The sequence below is a fragment of the Durio zibethinus genome, chromosome 28 (genome assembly GCF_047325235.1).
Source record: "Durio zibethinus cultivar Kanyao isolate XHJ-2024 chromosome 28, ASM4732523v1, whole genome shotgun sequence".
NCBI classification, from domain to species: Eukaryota; Viridiplantae; Streptophyta; class Magnoliopsida; order Malvales; family Malvaceae; genus Durio; species Durio zibethinus.
In genome coordinates, this window is record NC_143189.1 from 12,556,536 (window position 1) to 12,571,339 (window position 14,804).

A 14,804-nucleotide genomic window follows, 5' to 3' on the forward strand; every position below is an offset into this window, starting at 1 on the left:
TAGTAGTCTTGAACTTTACTTGATAAATATTTGTATTTTATTAATTTATTGTAGCTTGAATTTAAGCGGCTTATTTGATGAGTTTATTTGAATTTGAATTTTGTAATACTTGATTTGAGTGATTTATGAGTGTAATCAAAATTTTAAATAATTTAATATTATATAAATAAAAATATAATATTTATTTACATATTTTTAAATTTTATTGAAATTATGATTTTAAATTTAAATTTCAATCTAAATTAAATTTTAAATTTTTTTATGTAAATTAAATCGAGTTTTAACAGTTTGATTATTTATATTTATAGTTATTTATCAAACAAGAGATAAAATTTTAACAGATGAATTTTTTTTTTGTTTAAAGATTTGGATTGGAATGAATATCTCGGTTTTTTGTTTTATTTAAAAAAAAAACACATAAATAAATACTTGGATTGAAGCAATGACAGTTCTGGTATAATTCCAGCAAGATCTGAAAGGAACACAATACAAGTATGATTAATGCAGGTAGTGGGGAGGGGAGGGATATCCTTTGTTTGGGAAATGAATCCAAAAGATGAGTGGAGAAACATCACTGATGGGCTTTGCTGGAAATCCAACGAGGGTTGAAATCCTATTTTCACCACATTTTTATTTTGAAAATGACAAGTTGACAACCCATTAGCTACAGTGATGCTTACCTTAAATGCCACACCATTCACTCAGCCACCATTTCTTCACACTTCACATCGTGCGTCTAAAGCCACTATTTGAACCCTGTTTCCTGCTGCAGCAGTAGTAATAATTTATTAGAAATTATTTAATTTATTGATAGTTAAATTTTTAATAAATTTATTAATTTATATATTTATATTGTATTTATATCATATTAAATATATATAATACAAAAAATTATATTATTAAATTTATATTGATATATCAAATATAAAATATATATTTTTTTATTTTTATCAAAATTATATATATTTTTCTAAAATTTTAAAATATAATATTTTTATTTTTTATATTATTTTGTATTATATTATCATATCATATTTTAAATTATCAAATTTAATTTTAAACTTTATAAATTAACAGGGGATTCTTATGCCTTTGGATATATTAAAAAATAAAATATATGTCAATTTTTTAATCTCACAAAATTAAAAAACTTCACTAATAATATATAAAATAATTTTTTTCGTAATTTATTTATTTGGACAAACGAGTAAATAATTTTATTCAAGTATTTGGGCTCTATTACTGGGCTATTAAAAGCCCAAAAAAGCCCGTATAAATTGTCCAAGATGATAAATGAGTCCAAAAAAAAAAATACCCAAATCTACAAACCAGGCCTGTCATCCGCTCTCTCTAATTCCCAGTTCCGACTGGTCGATGAAGAAGACCAGACAAAATTCAACGGCAGCCGAAGCTGCTTTTCTCAAACGGAAGAGGCCAGGTAACGTAAATGAATTACATAACTGCTTTCATTAAAAAAAATTGAATAATTTTTGTTTCCAGTTAAGAAGAAAAACGGGAAGAAGGAAGGGAAAGAAGAGGGAATTATTACTCCTTTAATTGAGAAATATTGGTTTCAAAGGTACAGTCTTTTTTCAAAATATGATGAAGGAATTAAAATGGATGAGGAAGGCTGGTATTCGGTTACTCCCGAGGAGATAGCCATTAGGCATGCGGAGAAGTGCGGTGGTGATGGACTTGTCATTGATTGCTTTTCCGGTGTCGGTGGTAATGCCATCCAATTTGCTAGACTGTAAGTCTCACCAACAATACTCTTCTGTAGAAATTTAAATTTAAAAATACTATAAGGAAATGTTTCGGATAATTAAATTCATAATTTTTTTTTTTTTTTGCTTCTCTTACAAATACGTTTGAATTGGTGATTGAATTCCAGTTGTAGTTTGTTTCTAATCAATTATGATTTTGCTTTTACTTTAAGGACATAAGAATCGGACGAAACCTTATTTACACCATGTATAACAAATATAATGATAATCAGTAAAGTGCTTGTTTTTGAACTTCTGTTTGTTATGAGTTTGGTTACAAATTTTTTGAATGGACTGACTGAATAACATGAACTTTGTACTTGCTTTCAAAGGATTTCGTTTTGCCTAAAAGTGGAGAGACTTGGGTAATGGAGGTGGGCTGCAAAATTTTGAGCAATTGATCTAAGTTTCATTGTAGTCTATTTTACGAGGAAACTTACTGGCATTGCTAAGTCATGGAATAAGTATATAAATTAACCTAACTAGGTATTTTACTTCTTCTTATTAGGCATATGGCGTCCGGCTAGAAGTCTTGCAAGGCACTAGAAGTCAATTTTGGCAATAATTATTCAACTTTATCCTAATTGGAGACTAGAATAACTCCAAAATCACATCTTCTAATGAAGTTTGAAAAGCAATGTCATTAGGATAAATTTGAAGATTTGCATGTTTGTTCTTATTGGAGATTTTCAAAGTCAAAATGTGTCAAGCTTGTCTTTCTAATTGACCTTTCGAAAGCTTGTACATAATCTATGAATAATTTTTAAGTTTGTTTGTCATTTTGAAACTTATCTATTTCCTTGAATTCAAGTTATGTTTTCATTTTCCCATGTCTACTGTATATTCAATGGATCAATAGGAGCTTTCTAACTGGTGTTTTTACTTTTTAAGGTGTACTTTTGTTGTTGCTATTGATATTGATCCTCAAAAAGTTAATATGGCCTTTAACAATGCAAAGGTATATGGAGTGGAAGATTATATTGATTTCATTGTTGGAGACTTTCTCATGCTTGCTCCATCTTTGAAGGTATTTAATCTTCTTTTATGAATGCTACTAATTTGGATTTATATTTATGGCTGGGCTGAGCTTAAGTGATTTCTAAGTTATGATGCCCATTGATGAAATTAATTATTTACTGATGAAGCCATTCCAGTCCTTTGCATTACTTTCTGTTCTTCTATTGAGTCTGTTTTGGTTTTCTTCAGATGAGTTGTTGCATGGAACTTTTTGTGACTTGAATGAACTAAGGATTGAAATCCTCTTAGTATGCCCTATTAGTTGACGATATCTGCTAAGATTTTCACTCAACTAGAGCTTTTTTCGTATTGTAAAATTGTTTTCGCATGCTCATTATTGTGCATATTAAAATAACTTCTTCACATCAGTTGCAAGCAACCAAGCATCGTTTATTTCACATTGTTCTAGGGATTAAACCTTATGAATTTTCAGTTTAAATTTTATTTTGCCTTGGAGGGTAGTTATTGAAGATTGGCCTGGCCACCTAATTTTTGTAATGATATGAATTCCCTATAATTTCAAAACCCTGGCTTTGAAACTTCATCAACCAAATTAGTTGTGATATGTCAGGTGAGTTACCTTATTTGCTGTTGTCATATGCTGGATGGGTATGCATATTCATTAAGGAATAACAATTCAATTTCCAAACTAATGGTCCTTGTCCATGAAAGTACTTTTTGTTATTAGAGTTATCAATTTTCTCCTTCTCTTCTTCCTTTCTTTAGTAGCAGGTTAGAATGGATGGCAGAATTCAGGTTAGGGGGAAGGTAAAATTCCTTTTCTGGCTAGTATGTGGATTTAGTGATTTTATCAATAGGATGCATATCTTTTGATCACCTAGGAGCTTGCATTCTAAGTTATCAATTGGTTAGGCTATTAGCCAGAAAAGTTTTTGTACCAAAGCTATCATCAAACGTTTAAAGTAAAAGCTCAATAGATTGATGTCTTAATTGAATTCTGTACAACAAACTCCATTGTGACTGTACGAAAACTATCAGTAGATGCATTTGTTGCCGTTTGCCAGAAAACCTTTTTAGCAAATGCTATTATACGCTATGGAATATTTGAATAAAAGCCATCTTTGGCTTAGAAATTGTTTGATTAATGCTGTAATAATTGTAGGAAACAACAATTTTATGTAGTGACTTTTCTTATTTGTATCACATATGTTAGAAACTGGCTGGTAAAAGCTCCTTATCTTGTCCCTTTACCTTATTCCTTCTTTGCCATCATGAAAATTCATTAAGCATATGACAAATACTACCTCAGTTCCTTCCTATTTGTTCAGAATTGATAGTGAATTGAATAAAAGAGGAATCATCTCATTATTATCATTCTGATCATCATGAAGAGAATTTAAAATTTTGATTTGTTGAAACTTCTATTTTTATTCCATTATGATTGTCAAATTGTGTTCATGTCATTACTGCTATGTCTCTCTTGTCTGGTGTTATTCATTTCCCTTAGGAGTAGTTAAATCAAAGTTAATCTTTTAGTATGTACCAAAAAAAAGTTAATCTTTTACTTATGAAGATTAGCTTGATGGATATGCAGAAATTGAAATTAGGTTAAATATTTCTTGGAGATATGGCGAATGAAATAGGCAATTGCTAGGAAGCTTACTGTATGCACGTAACCTTTTTAGTCAGAGTTAATGTGTTTCTAACCAGCTGACACACTTGACTATTTTTCCTCTACAATTTAAAATCATACGATAAAATTATGTGTCGGTTTGTGTTCCTTTCAAGAAATGCTTCTTCCTTGAAGTAGACAAATTCTAATTAAAATTATTTTTGCATTTTAGGGGGATGTAGTGTTTCTTTCACCACCATGGGGTGGTCCATCCTATAAAAGAATTGAAAGTTTCACCATGGATTTACTGAAGCCAAAAGACGGGTACGACTTTTTCTGTTTTGCATTTTATTATGTTTAGGATTGTGAAATTTGTTCAACTTCTATCACTTTAGCTACAAGTAACCTTTTATCCATGTGACTATTCTAACATTTTATGAACAATAGAGGTCTTATGGTTTGTTGTCCATTGTTCATTTACTTATCATCAAATGTTATAGTATCTTTTACCCCAAAGGCAAGACGACAAGCTTATACCATGACAATCTTTAGTCACCTATGAAAATGCAGGGAAAGTAAACTTACTTGGTTTTGATTATTGAATTATATAATTTATCTAGGTAGAAGGATAATTTTTGTTTTTTCATTTATGAGCCTTTGTTGAGCTGCATTAGTACTGTACATAGGAGGGAGAACTCACCTTGGAAAACCGGATTGCCAAGGGAGGGAGCCCAATCACTTATAAGTCCTAGAATATCTCTCTAGTTAGTTGATGAGAGAAATTTTCCCCTACCATACTCCCCCAATCTAGGCTTTGCATCCTCGCAAAGGGCACCGATGCTGCAAGGTTGGCTCACCACCAAGAGGGACCTCTCTCAAGGATATAGTGCTAGAAGAACTGCAGCTGAGAGTGGCTTTGATAACATATGATACCTGACAAAGAGAAACAAACAAGGAAAGCCAACCGAATGGGAATCGTTAATCAAAAGACCAAGGAGTTACAAAAATCACCACTCAATGGAATTTTAAGTGAAAATAGGTAGAAGGCTGACCATGAAGATTAAATCACTAAAGGATACTTCTCAAAGGATATAAACCAAGAATTCATAATCAAATAATTCATCACTCAATGGAAATCCACCAAGGAGATGCAGAGTTTATGGATTACAATCTCAAAAAGACTTATTCTGCTGATAATAAAATCAAGGTTGGTTTTCTCACCTTACAAAAGACTCAAATGTTAGCATGGAAGAACCTTCCAAGTATAGAATACTATGAAAATAAATTGTTAATGCAAATATCTAAGTCATCATTCTAGTCCTAAGTTAAGGAAAGGATAAGTTAATCAAACAAACATCTCAAATCTCATGTAAGTTGACTAGAGGATCTATCTATGATAAACTAGCGTTAACTTTTGATAGGAATGTTCAAATGCTATGCTGTAAAATGTGTTGGAAAGTTGAGGTACAGAGCTTTCCAACCATGTATGGCATGCTTGTTAACTAATTGGTATTCAATACAGATCAAGTCCCTAAGTTACGCATAGAAATCTTACCATTGGACCTATCTATAATAAATTAGACATAGCTTTCTATAGTGATTTTCCAATGGCAACCATGTATGACATGTCTGTTGACTCATTTCTAGTCAATACAGAATAATTTTCAAATTAGGCCTTTTCATGCCAAGTGCAATTTTCATGGAAAATTTTGTGATGTCATCATTGATAGTGACAGCTTCAAGAATGTGGTGTCCACTCTTAGTGAAGAAGTTGGGACTTAAAATTGTGCTGCATTCTCACTCTTACAAGTTATTATCAGAAACATGTTCTGTGGCACAATGGAAAGGATTAACATTTTCTCCATCATCACCATTTTCTACATTACGCCTTTGAAACTCTTCCTCATGTTCCTCAAAGAGTTGCAAACATTGCTGGAGTTACTGAATTTGCTGTCTTAACTCATTAATGATACCATCTTGTCGATCCACTTGAGGAGCTATCTCTCTTTCAATAATTGTTGCATTATGATGACTACCAACTATTGAAAAACCAATGTTCAGATGCGAAATTGATTGTACAAGTGGAAAGAGAATTAATGATCATTTACAAAAAGTGTCTATGATCATAAACTTAGATCAAGTTGCAAAGGAGTTTCAAATTCTAACTCTAATTTGTTGAGTAACACATTTCTGCAGAAGGGCTAATTTGAAAATTATTCTATATTGATTTGGAATGAGTCAACATGCGTGTTATACATGGTTGGAAAGCTCTGTCTCTTAACTTTCTAATACATTTTACAGCTTGTCATTTGAAGATCTTTAAAGTCAACTATGTCTTATTTATTTTAGATAGGTTCATTGGTTAGATTCATGCACATGGCATAATTTTGAGATTTAATCTGTATTGATTGACAATGAGTTAGTAGGCATACCATAAATGGTTGGAAAGCTCTGTTTGTTAACTTTCCAACACATTTTATAGCATGGCATTTGAACATTCTTAATTAAAGTTATGGTTAATTTATCACATATGGGTCTTTTGGTCAACCTACATGGAATATGATAAGTTTGTCTAATTACCTTATGTTTCATTGACTTAGACAATAATTATGGCTTAGATATTTTATTTAATAATTTATTTTCATAGTATGCTATGCTTGAACGGTTGTTTCATGTAGTGGTATTTATTTGAGTCTTTGGTAGAGAGTGAGAAAACCAACCCTTGATTCTATTATTGGTTGAATTATAGTATTTTTGAGATTGTAATTCCTAAATTTTGTATCTCTTTGGTAAGTTATTTAGTTTTGTATCTTTGATTTATATCCTTTGGATGGTGATTTTCTATATCTTTTAGGTAGTATTTGATATTACTTTCAAGATCAACAGGATAATTTAACTGAAGTTATATTATTACTAAAGTGATCTTATCAGTCGTAATTTAGAATCACTTTGTTTAGTTAATAATTATTAATTTTTAGAAATTAAAGATCATTGTATTTGGTAATATTAAAAATCAAATATCATTTTGTTTGAAAATATCAAAATAACCATGTATATTATAATAGTTTCAAATATTAATGATTTCAATGTTTTTGAAAAATGGTAATTTGTAAAATATTAATATTATTTTATTTATTTTATAATAAAATATAATTACATTATTAAATTAACAAATATATTTATTGATAGAGAAACTAATTTTTATAATATACATTATGTAAAAAACATTTGAATTAAAAAATAAAACTAATCTATTAAAATCATAACAAAAAGAAAAAAAATTTATATTATATATATAAATATTAAAAAAAATAGAAGAAAGCACTCAAATTATTTTTAACTTATTACAATGAATATTAATTTGAAAATATAAAAAATTATAATATAAAATAATTAAATTTTGAAAAGAATGAAGATTTAAATTCACATTTTAAATGGATAATATTGATTATTATTAATTTTACATATCACTTCTCTTGATAATAAAACTTTCACTTTTTTGGATGGGAATTAGATCACTATTCAAGATAGTGATTTGATCACCCTCGATCACCGTTACATAAGATTACTAAGTACTTGCCAAACACTGTTATATAATTATCATGTGTAAATCATCATAGTTTTTTAGATGATCATCCCATAGCAAATACTATCATAGTAATTTAATTTTGGTGGTAAGCTTTCTACCTTTTTTCACTTAAATTTTGTTGAGTGGTAAACTGGTAATTTCTTTAACTCATTGGTCTTTTGGTTAATGATTTTTATTCATGAGCTGTCCTTATTTGTTTCTCCTTGTCCTGCGTTATGCATAAGCTTGGTTCATAAGCCAAAAGTCTCTGAACTCTTGCTGAATACAATTCTGTAAAAGGACTAATTGAGAATGAAAACTCTAAAATAAATTGATAAGACATTTGATTACTAAATGTGTGGAATTACCCAAATTACAGTAAAAATATCAATGATTAGAACTAAAGTACTGAATCATTTTAACATGGTGCATTGAGGCATCAACTTGATTGAATTATTTTCCCACTTATTTTCAATATATGTTCTCTTACTTAATAAGGATAGCATAAAAAAAAGACAAATACTTGTTGTTGATTCATTTTGCAGTCTCAAAAATCAATAAATATATCATATTGGGTCATATGATTTGCATATGTTTTTCCTGAATCACTGCATGTGTTCGTTTCTTTTTCCTTTTAATTTTTTTAACCATTTGAATGCCTATTACTAACAGCCTTCATGTAAAAGTTAAAGTGATTCTTAAACATTTGGCAAATATTGACTAAAATATCACTTTTGTTTTTCTCTTGGAAAAACAAAAAACAATTTTTGTTGTTTTGACTGAAGATTTTTTGCATGTCAACATTATCTTTTTTGCTTTCTTATTTGTTTATGTATGTTTTCCTATTTGTAGATACTCAATATTTCAAGCCGCACAGAGGATAACACCTAAGATCATTATGTTTTTGCCTCGGAATGTGAACTTAAACCAAGTCGAAGAACTTTCATGGTTGTCTTCTCCTCCTTTGAGCATTGAGGTATAGCAAGTGAACTTCTCCAAATTATGCAAACGCATTAAGTTACAAACTTTTTGGCCCTTATTTTTAATATTTGCCTTCCTCTAACGGCATTGAGTTGGAATGCGCAGTTGGAGTTAAACTATTTGGAAAGCAATTTCAAGGGCATAACTGTCTGCTTTGGTAGCAGTGCGTGCAGTTCAGTCTTATAACCATAGTTTCAGAGAGTTAATCGTTAGTTTTATCTTTTCCTTTCTGGGGAGAATAGGGAGGGTGGGCGTTGGGGTTGAAGTTGGAGGATTAACACCTTTAGGCTTCAGTTGACAGTGTCCCTGGGTTTTGAACAATGGACCTGCGGGTTGCCAGATTTGAGCTACTGAATTTGGAGCTAATGCTCACTGAGCTCAAAGCCTGTGGTACAATTTCTACTATTGTAGCCATCTAGATGTGGAAATGGAATGTTAAATAGTAGTGCTTCATAATGTGATGAATGACACTGTAAATCTGCACCATGTTAGTTTTCTTATTATTTGAGCTTTCTCTTGTTTTTTCTTTTACTTTATTGGAGATTTCTCTTGATTGAGAAGGTTTGGTGCTTTTCTAAGTATAACGTGTGGTAGTTTTCTAATATTACTTCTTTGTGCAAATCAAGCACCGTAGAAAGAAAAGTGAAGGTAAAATCATAAGAGAGTATCCGATCGCCATAAATAAGGAGCAAAAATGGGTTTCAAGCACAAACAAACATCAATATGCAAGTTTTGCATTTGCTATTATTCCTTATGCGTAGAAAATGCTTCTTAATTAGCTTGAGCATCAACAAACTAAAATCCAAGAGTTAATGTCTTGAATAGTTTTTAAACTATAACAAAGTATTTAATATAATGTCTAAATTATAAAAATTTTTAATGTGATATATAGAGTAATAATTTTTTAAACTAATTTGATACTTATTCAATTATCCCTTACATGGTGTGCTCTAAATTAACATGTGATTGACAAAGTCTTTTTAAGTATCACATTAGTTAAAGATATTTATAAATTAGATATCACATTAAAAAATTTTAAAATTTAAAAATCATATTGAATATTTCATTATAATTTAAAGATCGATTAATACATTAATCCTAAAATCAATTAGCAGCTTCAATTTGAATATAAAATTGCAACAACCTCAAAATTTAATTTATACAAAAAGGGCATTTGGTTCGTAGAATCTTAAATTTTGAGAGAATGTGATCCCTGAGAAAGTGTGATACTTGAGGTTTTCTTTTATTTTTAGGGCATTTTATATTCAGATTCACTCATTTAATATGGAGAAATCCATATATATTAATTTTTGTATAATTATCATAATTTTCTTAAAATACATAATGTCAACTTTTACTTTTGTTGTATTAATAATAAATATCCAAACAACAAATGATACTTTTAGCAGCAAAAAAAAACAAATATTTTAATTGATTGTTGTTTTTATTTATAAAATATTATTAATTGAGGCATTTCAAAACATTAACGCTTTAATTGATAAGAAAAATTGGTATAAAAAAGATCATTTAAGGCGTTTGGCATTTTACACGTGTTAATTGGTCTTTTTATTTTTTTATAAAAGGATCATTTAAGGCATGATCCTTCTATAAAATTTTTTTAAAAGATTATTTAAGGTGCTTTTACAGAAACGTCTTAAATGATCCTTTTAATTTTTTTTATAAAAGGATCATTTTAAAGCGTTTTTGTACTAAATGATCTTTTTATAAAATTTTTTAAAAGATCATTTAAGGTATTTTTGTTCAGAAACATGTTAAATAATCATTTTAATTTTTTTATAAAAAGACAGAAATGCCTTAAATGATTTTTTTTATAAAATGATCATTTAAGGTGTTTTTGTACAAAAATATCTTAAATGATCTTTTTATAAAATTTTTTAAAGGATCATTTAAGGTGTTTCTGAACAGAAACGCTTTAAATGATCCTTTTATTTTTTTTATAAAAAAATTAATTAAGGTGTTTTTGTGGTGCTTTAAATGATCATTTTATTTTTTTTTTTATAAAAAAATTATTTAAGGCATTTTTGTGGTGCCTTAGATGATCATTTTATAAATTTTTTTAAAAGATCATTTAAGGCATGATCTTTTTATAAAAGTTTTTAAAGGATAATTTAAGATGTTTTTATTCTTTTTAAAAAATTTTTAATTGCAATTGCAATATAAAATTTTTTTAATTGTAAATGCCAAACGCTTTAATTGCAATATAAAAAAAATTAAACTAACAAAAACATACAATTGGGTTCTAGTTACTTTCAGACATGCTTTTCAAAAAGATTATAGCTATGTCATAATTTTTTATTCAAGTCAAATTTGAAAATAAGACAATTCCCTTCCCTTTGAAATCTTAAGATATCATAAAGAGAAGTTAGTTTTTAATTCTAAAACTTTGAATACTGTTGGGAATCTGACATTTTTCCTCGTAATCATATTACTTTAAACCTATGTGAAAATCAAATATCCACCATTAAGATTCCAAAAAAAAAAAAAATTTGTGAATTCTTTTAAACCAAATGCAATCTAAAAAATAACTCACATTCCATGCTATTGGATTGGTTCATACTTGATTGTGTGTCTAAAACAACAATATATTTGCTGTCATTGTTAGTGTGATTCTAATGCTAATATAGGTGCGCATCCTAAGATGCTAATATTAAGTTTAACTAACATTTTTTATGCTATGGAAGTAGAATGGGTGCTTGTAACATTTATGACTTAACTATATATATATATATATATATATATTTATATATATATATACATATACTTAGTAGCTTTTAGTTTTTACTAAATAAGTTTTATATTCATCTTTATTCAAATTAAATTTTTAGATAATATTTTTTCTTTAAATGTTTTTAAGGTCTTATTAAAGCTATAAAATGCAATTAAAATTGTAATGAGAACATATATGCAATGAACTTTTTTGTTTGCTTAAATTTAAAAATGATTAAAACCAAATGTATAATAATTGTGAAATAATAAAATAATAAATGACAAATGACATTTTTTTAAAAAAAATTGGGATTTGAGTTTAAATGGGAAGTCTTTAGCTTTTATAAGGTACTAGCGTGAGAGCATAGGGTGAGAGCTCGCATTTTGCTACGGGAATTGTTAGGCTTGTAAAAGATATAAGAAGTATATATAAAAGATATATATATATATGTATATATATATATATATACGCACTAAATATATAATATTGAATATTAGAGAGGTTGATTAAAGTAATATTAAAAGTTTAAACATAGAAAGCTAATTAGATTCATAATTTATATATTTAAAAGGATGGTTTTAGGAAACACTAATGATAAAAGAAATGAATCCTTAACTTAAAACTTCATATAATACCATGCTAACTAACTTTTAACCATATCATGTTAGCAACTTAAACCTCTATTAGCAAGACTTTTGGAGTGGAAGATATGCAATCTCATGTTTATCATCAAATGAGTTAAGTTATTGTGAAACATATATAGTAGTAAAAATTTAGAAATGTGAGCTAGCCTGTATAGTATCCTCTAGGATTGTCATCAGGTGTAAAAATTTGAATTGCCCAATTGGACCTCATAATTTTCTATAAAATGGATTTTGTCTGGACAGATAAAAAAAAACCAAAATGAGCCTCTATAAACAGTGTCTTACAATAACTTTGTTTAGTTCTTTTGGTGATGTTATGCTCTTTGTCCTTAGCAAGTCAATTTTATGAGTTGTTTACTTATTGTGTCTTGCCAAAAAAGGACATACCCACATGACCAAAATCTCTTAGCCTTTTGGATAGTTATTGCTTATACGCTTTCTTCCAAAAAGTTGCTCACCAACACTATCCTAAATGCATAAGCATTAACTTTGTCATTTACTTTGCCTTACATGAAGTACTTAGGAGCTAAATAGCTGGTAATATTTTTAATTAATCAATAAATTGTAACAACCCTTTTTCCCAACAAAATTTAAATTGATTCAAAAGTAATCTTAAGGAAATTTTTATTTTTTTACATTATATTACCCTATAAAAAGAATACCGTTAAAAACCAGTAAGCTAAAGCATCGAAAGCAAAAATTACATGCCCAAAGGTTTTTGCAACATCTGTGCATGTTATAAGTGAAGAAAATGTTAATGCCCATTTAACAAGTCCAAAATTTGAGAGTTGTATAAACCAGACAAAATACATAGAAATCCTTTTATGGAACATTTTAAAATTTTAAAATAAAAAGACTTGAAAGTTAAAATTTATAAATACTTGTGGCTCAAAATCATTTGATAGTATAGAGATAATCTAAGTCCTTCGTTACTTCTAATGAACCTTGTATCTTTCACTCCAACCAAAAGCACTAGGAATATTATAAACAACATTATAAGTTCTAATATTTTTTTAATCTCAAAACAAGAATGTTCTGCATTTACTCATGAAAATTTTTTTCAAGGCTTCCTCTAGATAAGAATTATAAACCAAGAGTACATTGCTGCCTTCATAGTAAAAATGCAATAGGGAAATAAGTAGTAATAATTTTAATTTTTAAAATAAACTCCTTCAATACATCTTTAAAAGGTTTTAGGAGTTTCACAGATAGTTCTTTGCTGTCTTGAAACCCTTACAAACTAACCATTATTACTTTTTCCTATCAAATTTTTTGTAAATTTAAACAAAGAGCATCTATACAATCAGGAAAAATAATTAGAATATGAATTTTTTCCTTTAGATTGTGTTTTCATTATGAATTGGAAAGCTAGTAGCATTGACTAACCTAACTAGTCATTGTTTTGGTCTGGATAAATTCAAGATCACTCCAATGGCTTTCATCATAAGAGGGCTTTTGGTGTTTTACAACATTATGTAGCAGATGATGTGAGTACCAACATTCTAATAGTTTTGGTTTTGACACATGCTTTTATGATACTTATCACTCCATTAATTGTTGGTTTTATAACTACATTATGAAAATAAAAAAATAATTAATTTTATGTTTTATTAATACATGCTTACATAAACTAATAGCTAAATTCATTAAAATCAAGTGCTATTTTTTCTTTTAAATTTCTTCATAGTGTAATAAAAAAAAGTAAAATAAAAGTTCATTATGGTTTACTTTAATTCTTGACTTCAAACAATAATTCATGTTAGTCATTAGCTTTGGATTACAACTTAAAGGCGAAAAAAATTCAATTTAGAATAGTTTCATGTAATTCAAACTAGTATACAAATAATTTTCTATATGATATTCATACCTTAAGGTCATTAGACTTAAAATCCATAGGTGTGGCAACATGGAACACACCTCTATAACCTTGAATTGCGTCATCAAAGCTTTGATTTCCACCTAAATCTACCTTCCATAAAGTCTAGTGTGTTTTAGTTTTTGGTAACTCTAGTAAATGTTTTACCTTTTTAAGTTGTCAGCTCTTTTAATAAAAAAAATCAATTAAAATACTACTAAACTATTACTGCTAGTAAACTATATAAATCCAAATTTAACCTTGCTACACTTAAAATAATATCAACAACCAAAGTGAAAATCAACGACAAAAAACAATGAGAAATAAGAAAACCATATAAGAACCAAAAATAAAAAAGAGAAAAAAATTCAATCAGGTGGAGAAAACCAAAACCAAAACCATCTCACCACAATAGCTAATGCTTTTATTGCCACCATTGCCTATACAAGCTCCACTTCTTTCCCCTTTTTCTTATAAAAAGTGTTTTGAAAATGAAAAAAAGTCAAATTTAGCAAAAAACCAACATTCTAGTGGTAGGAGACTTCTAGCAGTCTTCAATTTTCAAGCTTTCATCGATTACTTTTTTCTAGATTTTTCTGTTTCGTTTTTTTTTCCTCAATCATTGATGGTCTTCAATAGAAATCGTTAGCATTACCATTGGTCTATCATTTCTCC

General features: G+C 28.5%; 1 protein-coding gene across 3 annotated transcripts; it reads left to right on the plus strand.

Annotated features, from left to right (window-relative positions):
• The first annotated feature begins 1,294 nt into the window (after positions 1 to 1,294).
• Positions 1,295 to 9,433, plus strand: LOC111281218 (uncharacterized). Of its 3 annotated transcripts, none has more exons than XM_022868883.2 (6): positions 1,295 to 1,438; positions 1,501 to 1,750; positions 2,655 to 2,790; positions 4,586 to 4,677; positions 8,774 to 8,897; positions 9,008 to 9,433. In XM_022868883.2, the coding sequence occupies exons 1-6, from the start codon at positions 1,375 to 1,377 to the stop codon at positions 9,086 to 9,088; spliced, it is 747 nt and encodes a 248-aa protein (XP_022724618.2). In that variant the 5' UTR covers positions 1,295 to 1,374; the 3' UTR covers positions 9,089 to 9,433. The 3 variants fall into 3 exon arrangements, with proteins under 3 accessions (XP_022724618.2, XP_089612899.1, XP_089612900.1); XM_089756773.1 differs by having other exon boundaries at positions 8,774 to 8,896; positions 8,987 to 9,433; XM_089756774.1 differs by having other exon boundaries at positions 1,300 to 1,438; positions 1,609 to 1,750.
• The last annotated feature ends 5,371 nt before the right edge of the window (positions 9,434 to 14,804 follow it).